General features: G+C 39.1%; 1 protein-coding gene across 3 annotated transcripts in view; it reads left to right on the top strand.

The window, feature by feature from the left end:
* Positions 1-16,704, top strand: part of C1H2orf76 (chromosome 1 C2orf76 homolog) — a 61,213-nt gene that overhangs the window by 21,709 nt on the left and 22,800 nt on the right. For all 3 annotated transcript variants that reach the window (XM_069473568.1, XM_069473560.1, XM_069473552.1), the window contains exon 2: positions 8,472-8,616. In XM_069473568.1, coding sequence (XP_069329669.1) covers positions 8,484-8,616 — 133 coding nt within the window. In that variant the 5' untranslated portion in view covers positions 8,472-8,483. The remainder of the gene's footprint in view (positions 1-8,471; positions 8,617-16,704) is intronic.

Here is a 16,704-nt window from a genome sequence, read left to right as displayed (position 1 = left end):
GAGGCAGATTTAGGCTGAATTTATTTAAATTTAACAGTGGTTAGAACCTTACTTTTTTTTTTTGATAGTTGTACCTTTTTCACATGGGTAAGACAAGCTTTAAAGCAAATTTGATATATAACAAGTTTGACTTTACAATACTTAAATTTAGGGAGTAGATATAACTTTATAAAATATTTCAGTTTTTCAAAACGATTCACTCTAGGAGTCTGTTAAAATTCCAGTCATGTATGTATCACTTCTCAGAAATCTGCCTGTTGCATGAAGGAAGTTCAGCCAATGCACGCTGGTTCTAGAGCTTCTCCGTGTTAACCACCTTAGTGCCGGAGTGCTCTTCCTACACTGAAAGCCTCTGATACTTAGCTCATTTTGGATTCCATTCTTTCATAAAGAGGTCAAGAGCGCATGCTTTCTTCAAATACTGGAAGGTAGATGTACTGTTCTTTGGTAATACAGTTAATCCTAATTATTTGCAGATTCTATATACACAAATTCACCTACTCATTAACATTTATTTGTAACCCCCAAAACAACACTTGAGGTGCTTTCTCGATAATTCTTGGACATGTACAGGGCAGTGATAAATTTGAGTCACCCAACACTCACACTCCCAGCTGAGGTCAAACAAGGCGATGCTCTGCCTTCTTGTTTCAGCTCTTATATTGTAAACAGGTGTCCAGTTTGTGGTTTATTTAGTGCCCTGCTTTTCTCGTTTTTGTTTTTGGTGATTCTGCTATTTAAAATGGCCTCCAAGTGCAGTACAGAAGCACGTCTAGAGTTCCTACGCACACTATGTATGTCTTATGTATGTGTCTTATGGAAAAAATATGTATTAGATAAGCTTTGTTCAGGCATGACTTACAGTGCTGTGGGCTGTGAACTGAATGTTAATCAATAATATATTTTATGTTAGATAAGGCATCTTTAAACAGAAACACGCATAGAAAAGGTTATGTGTTGATGGATGAAAATGTGACAAGAGCCTCACGGGATTCTGACTCTGTATTTCCCCTAGGAGCAATGGTTCAGGATTTGCTAATTCAGTGTTTGCAGCCAGCTTTATAAACCGCAACTGCCACAAATAACCAGAATCATCTGTAGTTACATTATTTTTTGAGCTCTCGCCCCTTTTATGTGCTGTGCCTAGTTTTTCACCTCAGAGCCTGCCCCTGCTGGTTCATAGCTCTTCAGTGGGAACCCTGCTGTGGGGAGAGGAGGAGCTTGTGGAGGAGAGTGATGGGCAGGTTAGGGAGCCCTCTTGCAGCTCCTCCTGGCTCTCCCTGGTTGCTGAGCTTCCATCACAGGCTGGAGACTGCAGGTTGAAGGCCCATCTCAGCTGTAGGGGCTCAAAACTCCCAAGGCACGTTTCCCTCCTCATGGTACCGGAACTTGGGCCAAAAAAGCAGCCCTGTATAGGACCAGGGAATTCTGGTCTCCGAGGACAGGGTCCTGGGCTGCTCCGATGCAGTGTTTACTGGCCCGTGAGCTGGGAGCTCCATGCTAGGCAGTTCCTACATGAATTTTGTGTTTGCTTTGTTTATTTGTTTCTTTGATCATAAGAGTTTTGCTTTGCATATGGGTTTTTCCTCATTGTCTCAAACCAGGTAAGATACTAGCCAGAACAGGTATTACAGGCGGAGAGGTTTAAAGATCTTCCTAAGCCCTAGGCACTCTTACTTTTCAAAGTCCCACCTGGGTCATATAAAATGTGTTAGAATATATCTATATCCCACATTAAATCTAACTTATATATAATTATGAATGGAATTGAGCTGCTATTGAAATTTATGTTTTATAGATATTAAATATTTTGATTTTTTTTTTAAATTCATATTCTGAAGCAATAAGGTTTTTTTCCTGGTCTGAAACATTTTCCTGGGCTGTGTGTCAGTGTGCAGGATTGCTGTGTCTGTGTGTCCTTAGGAAACGGCAGAAGAATGCAGGTTGTCCTCAGCCCTTTCGCTGCTCATCAGTTCTACAGACATTTATGGGGCCACTGATGTGCCTCATTCTACATGAGTTGCTGGGACTGCAGAAATTAAACCATACAGCGTTCTTCCTTCAAGGAGCTTGCAGGCCAGGCCCCGTAAACAGATGTCAATAGGAAATGATCAGGTGTGGTGGCAGACAGAGGGGCCTGCAGCTCAGCCTGGGGGAGGAGAGGAGCTGACCCCAAAGGTGTCCTGCAGAAGATGGTCGCTGGGCTGAGTCTTGAAGGAGACGTACATGGGAAGGCAAAGAGGGTGAGGTGCAGAGTGGGTTTGGAGAGATGCCGGGGGTGGAAATGTGTGGCAGAGGCTTGGCAGCAGCGTAGTAGGCATGGGAGCTGTCATTGCTGTCATTGCGGCTGGAGGGATATGTGAAAGGCAGATTGTGGTGGTGACATACACTGTCAGAGGCAGGGAGGGGCTGTGTGTGGAAGGCCGCTTGTGCCATCTTGGACAAGTTCAGACTTTTCTGGGCGTGTGACCTGCGTCTGGTGCCTCTGACTGCTGTGTGGATTTATTTGGTATCCCTCAGTACTTACCAGGAGTATAACTAAGTTTCTAACTCTCCCTGTCCTTTCCAGTATTCTGTAAGTTCTCTGTTGTTTGCTTTGTTCAGTCATCTCTTCTTTCTTAAGAATAAATGGAAATAGCTGAATTTTTAAAATAACTTTTTGTTGATGCATAATACATACATCAGAAAAGTGCAAATGTAAGTATACCAAGAAATAGCTTAATTTAAAACATATGATCACTACTAAAATATCAGGAAATATTAACAAGTATATAAAACAAGTAACAGTGTCTTGGATTTCTACCACTCAGAGATAGCCACTGTCAACATTTTGGTAAATACATATTTGAAATTGCGTTACAGGTTGCCTGCTTATGTCCGGAAAGGCCATTTTTTGTTCTTGCCAATTATATATACAAATGTTTATTTGTTCGTATCCTTGCCAACACCGGTCTGGCCAGTTTTTTATTTTTGCCAATCTGATCGCAAAATTGATATCTCTTGGTATTTCTATTTCAGTTCTTTAGTGAAAAGTAAAGTTGATCTTTTCACATTATTGACTTTTATTTTTTTTTGAGACAGAGTCTTGCTCTGTTGCCTGGACTAGAGTGCTGTGTGGCGTCAGCCTAGCTCATGGCAACCTCAAATTCCTGGGCTCAAGCAATCCTTCTGCCTCAGCCTCCCGAGTAGCTGGGACTACAGGCATGCGCCACCATGCCCGGCTAAGTTTTTTTTTTTTCTATATATATTTTAGTTGGCCAGATAATTTCTTTCTAATTTTTTTTAGTAGAGACAGGGTCTCGCTCTTGCTCAGGCTGGTCTCGAACTCCTGACCGCGAGCGATCCACCCGCCTCGGCCTCCTAGGGTGCTCGGATTACAGGCATGAGCCACCACGCCCGGCCACATTATTGACTTTTAAAAGAAATTTAGCCATTTGCCTGCTAAGTACCTTTACCCACAGTCTCTATTAGGATATTGATTTTATCTGATGTTTTTATGTTATTATATTTTTTATGTTATTAACCTTTTTCTTGATGGTTGCTCTTTTCTATTGGCTTAGAGCCTTACTTACTTTATAATTATAAAAATATGTACCTATTTTTGTGCTGTCTCTCTGATTTTATAGTTAAATTTAAATATTTGTTCCATGGATAGGTTATTTTTATAAAAGGAGATAAGAATCCAGCAATACTTTTCCCCAACTGACCAATTTTCTCAATGCTATTTACTAAATAAACAATCATTTCCCCACTAATTTAAAATACCATTTTTATCTTATACTAAATTTTCTGTAATCTTATTTCAGAGTTTTCTATTATGTTCCACTGATTTGTCCATCTGTTCCTGCACCAGTATCACAGTTTACATTACTGTGGCTTGATTTTGCATGAAAATGTTTGTTATTGGATTTTATAAAATTATGAAAATCATAGGAACTTATTCATGTATGACTGTTGCTTTATAACATGTTTTAATAATTAGTGCCAATGGTCTCTTTTTCCTTCTTTTGTAACTTTACTGACAAAGCTCACAAATTCTTTCAGACGGATTTTAGAAATATTTGTGCCAAGTTTCCCAAACAGCCCTTCTATGTTTTGCTGGGATTTTACTCAATGTATAGATCAATTTAGATAGAATTGACTACTTTTCAACTTTGAACTTTTGTAGTTAAGAATATGGTCTGTCATTTCATTTATTTAAATCTTTTATGTCCTTGAATATTTTTTTATTAATTTATCCCTAACTTTATTGTTGTTGGTGTCTTGGTCTCTTCATTTGAGGAATGCCTTTTAAACTTGATCAGATTTTTTTTTTTTTTAAGTAGGTCAAACCTTTTGGGGAAAAATGTCATATTTTTAAATCTGTAACGTTATTTCCTAAACTGCCTCGTATCACCCTCCCTAAGCTAATAAGTTGTATGACCCACCATCCTTAAGGCAAGTTAGATAATGGTCCTTCTGGTAGTAGCTATTGTCAGTTAGTGAGTATAAATTACAACAAATTTCTGAGAAAGATGACAATACATTGTTGACTAAAATTAGATATGAACACAAATTTGGAGTTTTAAATCGAAAACTTCAACTATTTAAGTACAGCATTTGAGCAGCTTTTTATTAAGTGAAAAAAACCAAACCTACAATTATAAAACAGTTTCATAAAACATACAGGTGCCAGCCTGCCCGGCCTTCATTTCATCACACCTGGGAATTTATCTTTACCTCCTGCTTATGTGAACTGTTTTATACCTAAACCTATTCTAGCCTAAGTAGAGCAATAATGATAAAAGTAGCTGCTGTTTATTAAGATGCCCTATATGCCAGAAACTGTCTTAATTATTTAACATATGTTAATTTCTTAATTCAAAGAACAACGTTTTAAAGAATTCTCCTTACTTTACATATGAGACAGTTGCAGCTAAGAGACAGAGTTGATATTTAAGTTAAATCTATCCAGCTCTAAGGTCTTTGGGGCCGTGGGCTGCATTATAGGGCTTCCTGGTGTGTGTGGGTATAGGTGTATGCACGTGGGTGTATTTTGGAGGGGATTTTTATTGTTTTTTGGGGGGAGGGTAAGTGAAAGGAGGGAGAAGTGGTCATAGCTTTAGCAAACCTGTTAACACTGCTCTAAAATACAAGAGGTGTTTATGATACCTCTTTTTTAAGAGCTGTTTATTTTATATTAAATACTTTAATATGTTTTACGTTTTAATTCTATAGATTTTGCTGAACTGCTATTATTTCATAGATTCTAAGAATAGATTTCTGGGGAGCATTGTAAACCATATTTACTAAGAAATAGTATATTAACTAATATTGGAATTATCAAAAGATTTGTTAAGGCCTGGCATGGTGGTTCACGCCTGTAATCCTAGCACTCTGGGAGGCCGAGGTGGGAGGATCGATTGAGCTCAGGAGTTCGAGACCAGCCTGAGCAAGAGTGAGACCCCGTCTCTACTAAAAAATAGAAAGAAATTATCTGGACAACTAAAAATACATAGAAAAAATTAGCCGGGCATGGTGGCGCATGCCTGTAATCCCAGCTACTTGGGAGGCTGAGGCAGAAGGATCCCTTGAGCCCAGGAGTTTGAGGTTGCTGTGAGCTAGGCTGACCCCACAGCATTGTAGCCAGGGTGACAGAGCGGGACTCTGCCTCAAAAAAAAAGATTTGTTAAGCTCATTAACCACTAAACAAGATTGTAGGTTGAATTCTTACCTTATTTTAGGAGGAAAATCTATTTTCAGGTCCTTTTGAACCACTCATTTAATTATAAACAGTATGCTGATTATAATTACAAATTATTTTTATGCACTAAAACAATTGGACCTTGTGTTTTTATATATAATGTGCTGTATATTCTCTCATACTTAGGGTAAAATAGTTGTATAAGCAATCTAACGTTCAGAGAGACTTTCCAGGCCAAATTAATGTGGCTTGTTTGTGTATGTTATGAAATAGTTCTGATATCTAAGAGGCATAAAGACATATACTACCTATATGCCCAACATCTGCTTAAGACATTAAAATGTTACTAATATAATTGAAGGCCCACTGTATCTCTCCCCAAGTGCAAAATTCTTCTTCTGCCTCGGATATAACAAATAATTGTCTCCTTGTAAACATAATAAAAACTATGTTATAAACCTTATATAAATGGTAGTACTGTATACTCTGATTCTTTTGCAACATTTTTTACGCAATATTTTTGAGATTCACCCATGTTGCTGTATGTAGTTCTAGTCTATTCATTTCTATTGTTTGTAATATTCTGCTGTGTGAGTAGCTATCATTTACATTGTCCTGGGGATGGGCAGTTAGTTGTTTTCAGTTTTTGCAGTTAACAAACTATGCTGCTATTAATGTTTTTTACAGTTCTCCTTGTGCATATGTCTGAGATTCCCTAGGGCATCTACCTATGAATGAAATTGTTGGATTGAAAGGTATTTGTATGTTCAGTTTTACTAAATATTGCCTAATTATCTCCAAAAGTAGTACCCCTTTGGGTGACCACCTTCACTGATTAGGTTCTCATTGTTCTACACACTTGCCAACAATAGATATTGTCAGACTTTTAAAATTTTCAGTTCTATGAATGATATGTCTCATTTTTATTTTGATTTTCTCTGATTACTAGTGAGGTTGTACATTTTTTCTTACATTTATTATTATTGTAGGTATTTTCCCCAGGTACTTACTCTTATTGTATATTATGGTTGAAAGCTACATGCAAAGTTGAAAGTAGCATGAAGTAGCTACTACTAGATAGAACTATACCCTACTCGCATCTTTAAAACAAATGGGTTGTGTTTTGGTACTTTGGAAAGTGAATATGAAAGAGTTAGAGTTACATCTTTCAATATAGATAAATGAACAATTATCCTGAGAAAGTTACCGAAGCTGCGTACAATATGCCATTTATGTAACTGTGTACCTGTGGGCACCTTACTTCACATTTGTGTTAACTTTTTCTGTAAAATAGGATAATCATACCAACCTCTCAAGGTGATTGGGGGCGAGGGGATAGTCAATGAAATATTGCATGTGAAGTGCTTAGAATAGTGTCTGGCATGTAAGCGCTATTGGCATATAACAGATAGTGTTGTTATTGTTTTGCACAATAATCTATTTTCTGTAGTCTCAAATGATAGGAAATAAGAGTATAAAATCATGTATTGGAATGATTTGCAAGACACTACTCTGCCTTCCCAGGGCAGGAAATGCTAAAGGAATTGGGGAGGCTACATGGGGGCTTTAGTTGTGTTTTCTTTCTAAGAATTGATGCAGATGCATCAGAATCTTAATTTTTTTTCTTTTTTTCTGAGACAGGGTCTCACTCTGTTGCCCAGGATAGAGTGCAGTGGTGTCATCATGGCTCACTGCAACCTCACACTCCTGGATTTGGGCGATTCCCCTGCCTCAGCCTCCCAAGTAGCTGGGACTATAGGCATGCACCACCATACCCAACTAATTTTTCTATTTTTTGTAGAGACAGGCTCCTGCTCTTGCTCAGGCTGGTCTCCAACTCCTGACCTTAAGCAATCCTCCTGCCTCGGCCTCCCCAAGTGCTAGGATTACAGGCATGAGCCACCGTGCCCAGCCAGAATGTTAAGATTTAACAGGGTAGTGTGGTAGGTTCTTTTTAACTGTTGCTTAAAACAATTCAAAGTAAATAATATTTTTTAAACATAGAAAAAAAATCTGGTAATTTTTCACACTTTTTTTTTTTGAGGAAATAATTTGGGATGATTTTCCAATAGTGTTTTATAAAGCCTGGACTTTGGAATTAAATTGATTCTTGCATCCTGGCACCATTATTTACCAGCTTTATGACCTTGAGCAATTGATGCAATCCCTCTCTGAGTAAATCTCATCTTTAAAATGAAGGCTTAATACCTCATGGTTTGATGAGAGAGTTAAATGAAATAACATTAACACCTGGCACATGAGACTAGTACTTAGTTTTAGAATGAAACATACATACTCAATTTAAGTAATGTCAAAGATGAGTAACACCATGGCATGCAATTAAATCAGCCCCCATATCTGGCAGCATTTGTGAGATTGAAATGTTGATAGTTGACTCTAATATCTCGGGGCCAATGGAGGAGCCCACTGGCACAGACAACCCAGAGCAGTCACGTGTCTGCTGTGCACCGTGTTTGGCTGTCCTGCGTCTCCCTGTGCAGACGCCCCACTATGTTGCTTCTGTTCATCTGCGCCCCGTCAGTTTTCTGACAATCACAATGTCTGTGACTGTGACAAAGCTGTCCAGGGTCACAGTGGATGGTTGTGCATAGCCTTGAGACCCTCCTGGGTGCCCTGGAACGTGGCTTCTGCTTGGGACTGTCAGAACCATATGGCATGGAGGAGGTGGGCTGGTTGCCGGGGAGCCGGTCCTGGGAATGCAGGCTAGGTGCTCGCAGATAACCGTGAGTTGATTTCATTTAGACGGTTCTCACGTCTCTTGCCACAGGAATTTCTTCACATGGCTCCTGAAGAAGTGACCATCACCGTTCGCCTCATTCGTTCCTTTGAACATCGCAATTTCAAACCTGTAGTGTATCATGGAGTTAACTTGGACCAAACTGTAAAGGAATTTATAGCATTTTTAAAGCAAGGTATGAGATGTGATAGCCATTTTGTTTTATTAGTATTTTGAAAAAATAGTTGGCTGTAACATTAATAATAACCCTTTAAAAATGCCACAGCACTTTGAAAGATTAATCTAGGTTCTGAGCCAGGTGCTAAGCTGGCTCCTGCTCTGGGCCTTGGCATCTGCAGAAGTGCCTCCCCCAAGGCTTCTTGTTCAGTAGTATGTGCCCTCATCGGGGATTGTTACCATCATGTTTGGCTGCTGCTGCTCCTGCTTTTTTAATTAAAAAATTAATATCTAGATTTGTTTGTGATGGGCTTACGTATTTGGAGATTGATTGACAGGGCAGTGTGCTGTAGCTAATGGCGTTACCCAGCTAAGCATGCAACGGATGCGTGGGCTGGGGTGGCAGGAGGGTAGCAGAAGCCTGTGCAGCCAGGAAGTCGTGAGAGCTGCTGGTCACTATGGTCACAGGACAGTGACCAGACCAATGGTGCTCATTTATCATTTCCAACTAAAAGTAGGCATGAAGTCAGTCTTCATTCTGTTATGTCCTGTTACGATGGGTTTCTCACATCTATTTTTAATTATTGAAGTGTTCCAGTCATTAAAATTTGATCGAATATCTAAAATAAGCTTTTGTTATTTTTAATGGAAATGTAATTTATATATAGTGCAAGGTATAGATCTCAGTGCATAGTTCCATGGGTTTTGACAAATGTATCACTTTATATCCAAGTTAATTTGTTTACTTTGACATAATTTCAGACTTACAGAAAAGTGACAAGAACAGGACATGAATTCCTGGATGCTCATCACACAGATTCCTCAAATGTTAACTTAACACTTTATTCCTCTCCCTCCCCCTCTCCCTCATTCTCCTCACTCCCCCAGATTATAGAGCGTCTTCAACAAGAGCAGTACAGTTTTAGAGAAGTGACAAGACAAAGGAAAAGGACTTTGAATCTCTAACGGTGGCAACTTGTGGGATAGCAAGTAAATGGCAGACAGAGGCCAGGTAGCAGAGCTGGTTAAAGTGCCATCTCCCAATGGAAAAGGTCTAAAGTTGTCTTCAGTGGTTAACCTTTGCTCTCCCTGGCAGAGAGGGAGACAGGAAACCTTTTGTCTTTGCAAATCTATGTCCAGCTTTTAGGCAAATAGAGGGAAGGCCAGGAGCTTTCCTGTATCTGCTGTTTCTTAATTGCTTTTAGCTCAAAACAATGCTTATGCCAAAGAGGCATGTTTTGGGGTATCAATCTTTGGGGTGGCATGTCCTGGTATCCCACAATGTCAATTGGAGAGTGTTCTGCTTTTGAAAGGCCATCATCTAAAACATACTCAGGGTTTGAAGTAGAAAAAACCCTACATTTTTATTTTAAAATCTTTGTGTGTATTATGGGTTAGTGTTTTTTAGTGTTGAAACAGCAAGTGCTGTGATGTTCTTGGTACTATGCAGAATAGGTTCTTCTTGAAGTCCTTGAGAATGAGATGTAATTTTCAAGCTGCTACGATGGCAGGGGAAGACATCTTCTCTCCAGGATCACTGTGTTCTTTTCTTCGCAGGTACGAAGGCCTTCCCCAGGGGTGCAGTGACACTGGTCACAGTGACATGCCCAAACCTGCTTACTCACATCTTTCCCCTGCATTAGTAATAACATAGCCACTGCTTGTTTCAATTGTGCATGTAGGGAAATGTGTTCCACTGATTGAAAGGGTGAACTTTTGGGGTACAGACTTCTTTGAGTTGTGCCCAAGCCTATCTTTGCCATCTGATTTGAGGTACTGTGGAACTCTGAAAGGTTGGTGGCCACATGTTTACCTTTTATGAATTGCGTACATAACAAAGACCACATAGTTTGATAGTGAGGAAGTTTTGAGATACATGATAACGATAGCTAACATTACTATGCTAAGTTACGCTAGCTAAGAGTTTTACCTGGATTATCTCATTTCATCCTCACAGCATCCCTCTAAAGTAGGAACTGTTACTATCTGCATATTACAGGTGGAGACACTAAGGAACAGAGAGGTTAAGAAGCTTTCCTGAAACTACATGGCTGATAAAAAGCAAAGCTGCAAATCACCGCAGGCAGTTTAAGTATAAAACATGTACTCTTAAGCACTAAATTGTCTCTTTATTCTTCTCTGCTGCCTCACTTGCGAGTAGGATCTCTGAAATAAATAGATTCACTCAGTGCCAAAAGAGCCTTTGACTTTAGTTCATCTTGCTTTAGCGTTTTGAATGCTGAGTGTTGGAAGGATGGTTTCACATCATGCTGTTGAATTTTGCACAGAGACAGAAATGGTCATGGTGAAGAATGATTTCTTGGGGTTATTTTAGATGCCTTATTGCCTTTCTAAGTGTTCTTTTCTTATCATAGTCACTATTTTTCTCCCATCCATGGCTTAACCTAGTTACCTACCATAATTGTCTGTATTTTCCCTTAGCCAAGAAGCTTTGGTTAAATTTGATTCATTCTCCGTTGAGAATCATTGTCCTAGAGCATCATAACATCAAAATCTAAAGTCATATATAAATGTAATAAATATATACGTGTATATTTATATATAAATATAATAAACCTATTGTTGACATATGGGGAATGAATCCTAGATATTCTGGTCACAGAGGCACCATATTACCTTCTATATGTGATTAGAAGGTATATTAAGAATAGCACAGAAACCAGTTTAGATATATGAGATTATTTTAATTCTTTGATTTGGAAGCATTTCAGTACTGATTAATACTTCAGACCTGGCTTCTGAATGTAAAATCATCCCACCCATGAAACAAAAGGGAGCTGTGGAAGTTCTGTCCAACTCTCCAGTTCGGTCTGATGTTTTTCTCGTGATCAGACTAGGGTTATGGGTTTTGGAGAGGAAGATCACAGAGGTAAAGTGTCACTTTTATCACATCATATCAGGGGTATGTACTTTCCACGTGATTTATGATTCTTGATGTTGACCTTGATCATGTGGCTGAAGTAGTATCAGTTTTCTCCACTGTAAAGTTATTCTTCTTTCCCTCCCTTTCCGTACTGTACTTTTTGGAAAGAAGTCATGTGTGCAGTCCACAGTTAAGGACTAGAGAGTTATGCTTTCCTTCTCTTAGGGTGGAGTATGTATAGAATTCATTTGGAATTTTTTTGCATGGGAGATTTTATTTATTTTCTTGCTCCAATTATTCTAGCTTTGGCCATTGAGAACTCTTTCAGTTGGCTCCTGTGCTCCTTTGGCATTTGCCATCTCTGTGTGTGTGCACGCACATGTATGTGTATCAAGTACTTTCTTTCTGGTCCTATAGGATTCTGTGTGTGTGTGTGTGTGTGTGTGTGTGTGTGTGTTGAATACTTACTTTCTGGTACTGCAGGATGCTTCAGACTCATCTTGTATATTTTCTGTCCCATGCCTAGAATCAGCCCTTTGTCCAAGGAGTTCTGGTTCCTTTTTATTGGAAAATGGTAGTAGAAACCAAGACCTGGGTCCTAGATGTACTCATTGCTACTGGAGTGTCATTTCTTTTAGGCCCTCTCAGCTGACAGAGCAAAGAAACGTATTTGTAGCTAACTAAGAATTATAACTACAAGTATATTTATAACTAACTTGTGCATATCTACAAATATTTTTATATGTAACCATCTGTATCTATATGTTAAATATGAGTGCTTACTGATGTTTCTAACTAATCCATTACCACATGGATCATTCTAGCTTCCTCTCCTTGCTTACCCGTAAATTCCCACACCAACAGTGAGAAACCTGGCTCCCACCATCTGCCAACTGTTTATTTGGTTCCATTATTTAGGTATAACAATGTATCCCCATGAGAAGTAACTTGGTATCAATTAGAGTATGTGCCTAGGTGCTGTTTCTTTTGCCTTAGTCTTACAAAAATCTGCTCATTGCCAGAGTTATTCAGATCAGCACCTTTTCTTCTACCCTCTTTAGTAGGTGGTTTCATACCCTTGTAGTACAGTTACTCCTGTCACCATCTGCATTCTTTCCTAGGATCTCCTGACTTCTTAAATAATTTTTTTAAACTATATACACTAAAGTTCACTCTTTGTGCTGTCAAGTTTTATGGGCTTTTGACACATGTATGATGTCATGTTGCCACCATTACAGTGTCATACAGAACAGTTTCACTGCCCTAAAACCCCCCTGTGGTTCCCCTCCCTGCCCTGCACCCCTGCCAACCACTGAGTCTTTTCCTGCCTCTGTATCTTTTCCAGAGTATCATATCATTGAAATCATACAGTATGTAGCCTCTTCAGACTGGCTTTTTTTGCTTAGAAACATGCATTGAAGGTCCCTCTATGTCTTTTTGAGACAAGTTGTGTCTTTGTAATCTTCCTTAATCTGGAAACAGTCCCCCACTTTCTTTTGTCTTTCATTATATTGGTTTTTAAAGAAAAATCTAGGGTAGTGTTTCATAGAATGTTGCATAATCTGGATTTGTCTGGATTGTTTTCTCATGATTAGAATCAGGTTGAACATTTTTGGCAAGATTACTACATGGTCAGGGGCCAACACATAACAGCCTGCAGACCAATCTGACCTGCCACCTGTTTTGTGCATAAAGTTTTCTTGAAACACAGCCTTGCCCGTTTGTTTATATATAATATGTTTGCTTTTTTGCTTCAATGGCAGAGTTGCAGAGTTGTGACAGAGACTGTTATAGAGACAGAGACTGGCCCACAAAGCCTAAAATATTGACTAGCTGGCCTTTCCAAAAAATAGTTTGTTGACCCCGATGAGGTTGATTCCTCCTTGTTGCGTCACATCAGGAATCACTTAATGTCAGTTTGTCCCATTATTGGTGATACAGATTTAAATAATTTGGTTAAAAATATCATCCACCAGATTTCTTTTGTATGGAAGTATCTTTCTTATTTATAAGTAGTCTATGGAGTGATAAACATTGAGACTATTTGCATATTTTATTCCTAATGGCTTTAACATTTACTGATAATCCTTAACCTGAATCATCGGTGGTTGCAAAATCGTGACTTTCCTAGCTCCATAATCCTCTCCACATTTGTTATGTGGCATTTTACTGTAAAGAAACACTTCCTGATACCCTTCTTTTTTTTAAAGGAACAGGGTAATTTTGCAGTAGCACACTCATAGCATATTATCACCTTACCACATAGGGACTATTCCTTTAACACATTGTTGAGGCAATGCTTTCTTATTTATTCTACAATATATACTGCAGAGTATTTCACTTAAATACTTAACTCTATAATTTTAAAACACAAAATATGGAGATAAACTTTCCTCTCAGGACTGCTTTAGCTGTGTCCCACAGATTTGGATAACTTGTGTCTCCTTTGTCATTTAGTTCAAAGAATCTTTTGATTTCCATCTTGATTTCCTTGTTTATAAAAATAATCATTCAGGAGAAGGTTGTTTAGCTTCCATGACTTTGAGTAGAAATGAGAATTTCTGTTAGGGTTGATTTCTACTTTTATTCAACTGTGATCTGAGAAGATGCATGGTATAATTTCTTTTTTTTTTAATTTTTTAAGACATGCTTTGTATCCTAGGGTATGCTCAGTCTTAGAGAATGTCCCATGAGCTGATGAGAAGAGAGTATATTCAGTGGATTTTGGATAGAATGTCCTGTCAGTCAGGCCCATTTGTTCTAGTGTTCTGTTTAAGTCCATTATTTCTTTGTTTATTTTCTGTTTGGAGGATCTGTCCTGTGCTGTCAGCGGGGTGCTGAAGTCTCCAGCTATGATGGTGTTGCTATTTATCATTTGGTTTAGATCAAGTAGAGTTTGCTTTATGAATCTGGGTGCACCTAAGTTGGGTGCATAGATGTTTAGTATAGTTATGTCTTCTTGTTGAACTGTACCCTTCACCATTATATAGTGACCATCTTTGTCTTTCATTACTTTTGTTGATTTAAAAACTAAGTTAACTGAAATCAAAACTGCCATGCCAGCCTTCTTTTGGCTTCCGTTTTCTTGAAATACTGATTTCCCCCCTTTATTTTCAGCCTAAATGCATCCTTGCAGGTTAGATGGGTTTCCTGGAGATAGCTGATATTTGGCTTGTATTTTTTTATCCATTGGGCCAGACTATGTCTCTTGAGTGGGGAGTTCAAGCCATTCTCATTTATTGAGAGAACTGATAGGTGGGGCAGATTTCTGTTCATCCTGAACTTCATTGCTATGTTTTCTCTCTTGAGCCATTGTGGTATCTGGCCTTTGATATTTAGCTTTTGAGTGGTTTTACATTCATGAGTGTTTCTTGTGCCAGTCCATGTGCAACTCTGTTTTGAGTACTTCTTGGAGGGCTGGTGTTGTCTTGGTGAATTCCCTCAGTCTTTGTTTATCTGAGAATGTCTTAATTTCTCCTTCATATACAAAACTTAGCTTTGCTGGGTACAAGATTCTAGGCTGGGCATTATTCTGTTTCAGAAGAGTGAGAATGGGGCCCAGTCTCTTCTTGCTTGTAAGGTTTCAGTTGAGAAATCTGGCGTGATTCGGATGGGCTTTCCTTTGTATGTTACTTGTTTCTTTCGCCTTACAGCTCATAGAAGGGCCTCTTTAGTGGATATTTTGGTCAGTCTGATGACTGCGTGACGTGGTGTCTTCCTATTTGCAATGAATCTCCCAGGGGTCTTTTGGGCTTCTTGTACCTGTATATCTAGATTTTTAGCAAGGCCTGGGAAATTTTCCTCAATTATATCCTCAAATAGCTTATCCAACCCTTGCGTATTATTTTCTTCACCCTCGGGAATGCCCATAACTCTCACGTTAGGCTTCTTCACATAATCTCACATTTCTTGCAGGCTTTGCTGTTTTCTCTTATTTCTTAGCTCTCTCTCTGTGACTGACTTATTTAATTGGAAGGTGTTTTCTTCAATCTCTGAGATTCTTTCTTCTGTTTGATCTACCCTGCTCTTGAGGCTTTCCAATGTGTTTTGTTGTTCCCTGAATAAATTCTTCATTTCCAGGAGTTTGGTTTCATTTTTCTTTAATATTTTGATTTCTTTGAATTTTTCTCCCAAGGCCTGGATTTTTTTTGTGTGTGTGTGGTTTCTTTGTGTTGGTTATCCATTTTTTCTTGCACATATTGAGTTTTCTTACGATCCATATTTGAAATTCTTCTGTCATTTTAGGGTTCTGAGTTTGGTTGATGTCCATTGCTAGAGAGCTGGTGTTCCTCTTTGGGGGGGGTGTTTTCTGTTTGATTCTTCATACTTCCAGAGTTCTTTCGCTGAGCCCTTCCCTTCTGGATCAGTCATTGCTTCCCACTTTTCAGTTTTTGTTTGGAAAGTAACACGCTGTGTTCAGGCTCTGTTCCAGTGGATGCTGTAGGGGCAAGGCAGTTTACCACTGCTGCCTGACAGCCTGGATGTGTGCGCTTCTATGCTTGCTTCCTCTGTCACTAGGGGGAGCTGCTAACGTGTTGTTCAGTGTCCTACCACAGTTGGGGGGCTGCTCCTGGTGGGAGGTGTTACTTGGGGAGCCTGTTTTGACCTCTTTTTTTTTTTTTTTTGAGACAGAGTCTTGCTTTGTTGCCTGGGCTAGAATGAGTGCCATGGCATCAGCCTAGCTCACAGCAACCTCAAACTCCTGGGCTTAAGCGATCCTACCGCATCAGCCTCCGGAGTAGCTGGGACTACAGGTATGCGCCACCATGCCCGGCTAATTTTTTTTTCTATATATATTTTAGTTGGCCAGATAATTTCTTTATAATTTTTTTTAGTAGAGACGGGGTCTCGCTCTTGCTCAGGCTGGTCTCGAACTCCTGACCTTGAGCAATCCACCCGCCTCGGCCTCCCAGAGTGTTAGGATTACAGGCATGAGCCACCGCGCCCGGCCAGGAATAGAGATATAAAAATTCTTAACCAAACTTTAGCAAATCAAATCCAACAATATTTAAAAAGGATGATACATCATGACCATGTGGCGTTTATCCTAGGAATGCATGCCTATTTCCATTAAAAGAAGTCAATGAATGTAATTCATTGTATTAATAGATTAAGAAAAGAAAGCCATATCATTATTTTAACAGATGAAGACAGAATCCAAAAACCCATTCCTGCTAAAAACTCTTGGCAAACTAGGACCTTCCTCCACCTAATTAAGGATAT

The sequence above is a fragment of the Eulemur rufifrons genome, chromosome 1 (genome assembly GCF_041146395.1).
Source record: "Eulemur rufifrons isolate Redbay chromosome 1, OSU_ERuf_1, whole genome shotgun sequence".
NCBI lineage: Eukaryota > Metazoa > Chordata > Mammalia > Primates > Lemuridae > Eulemur > Eulemur rufifrons.
The sequence above is the reverse complement of the archived record's forward strand: the minus strand, read 5'-3'. Positions and strand labels throughout refer to the sequence as shown.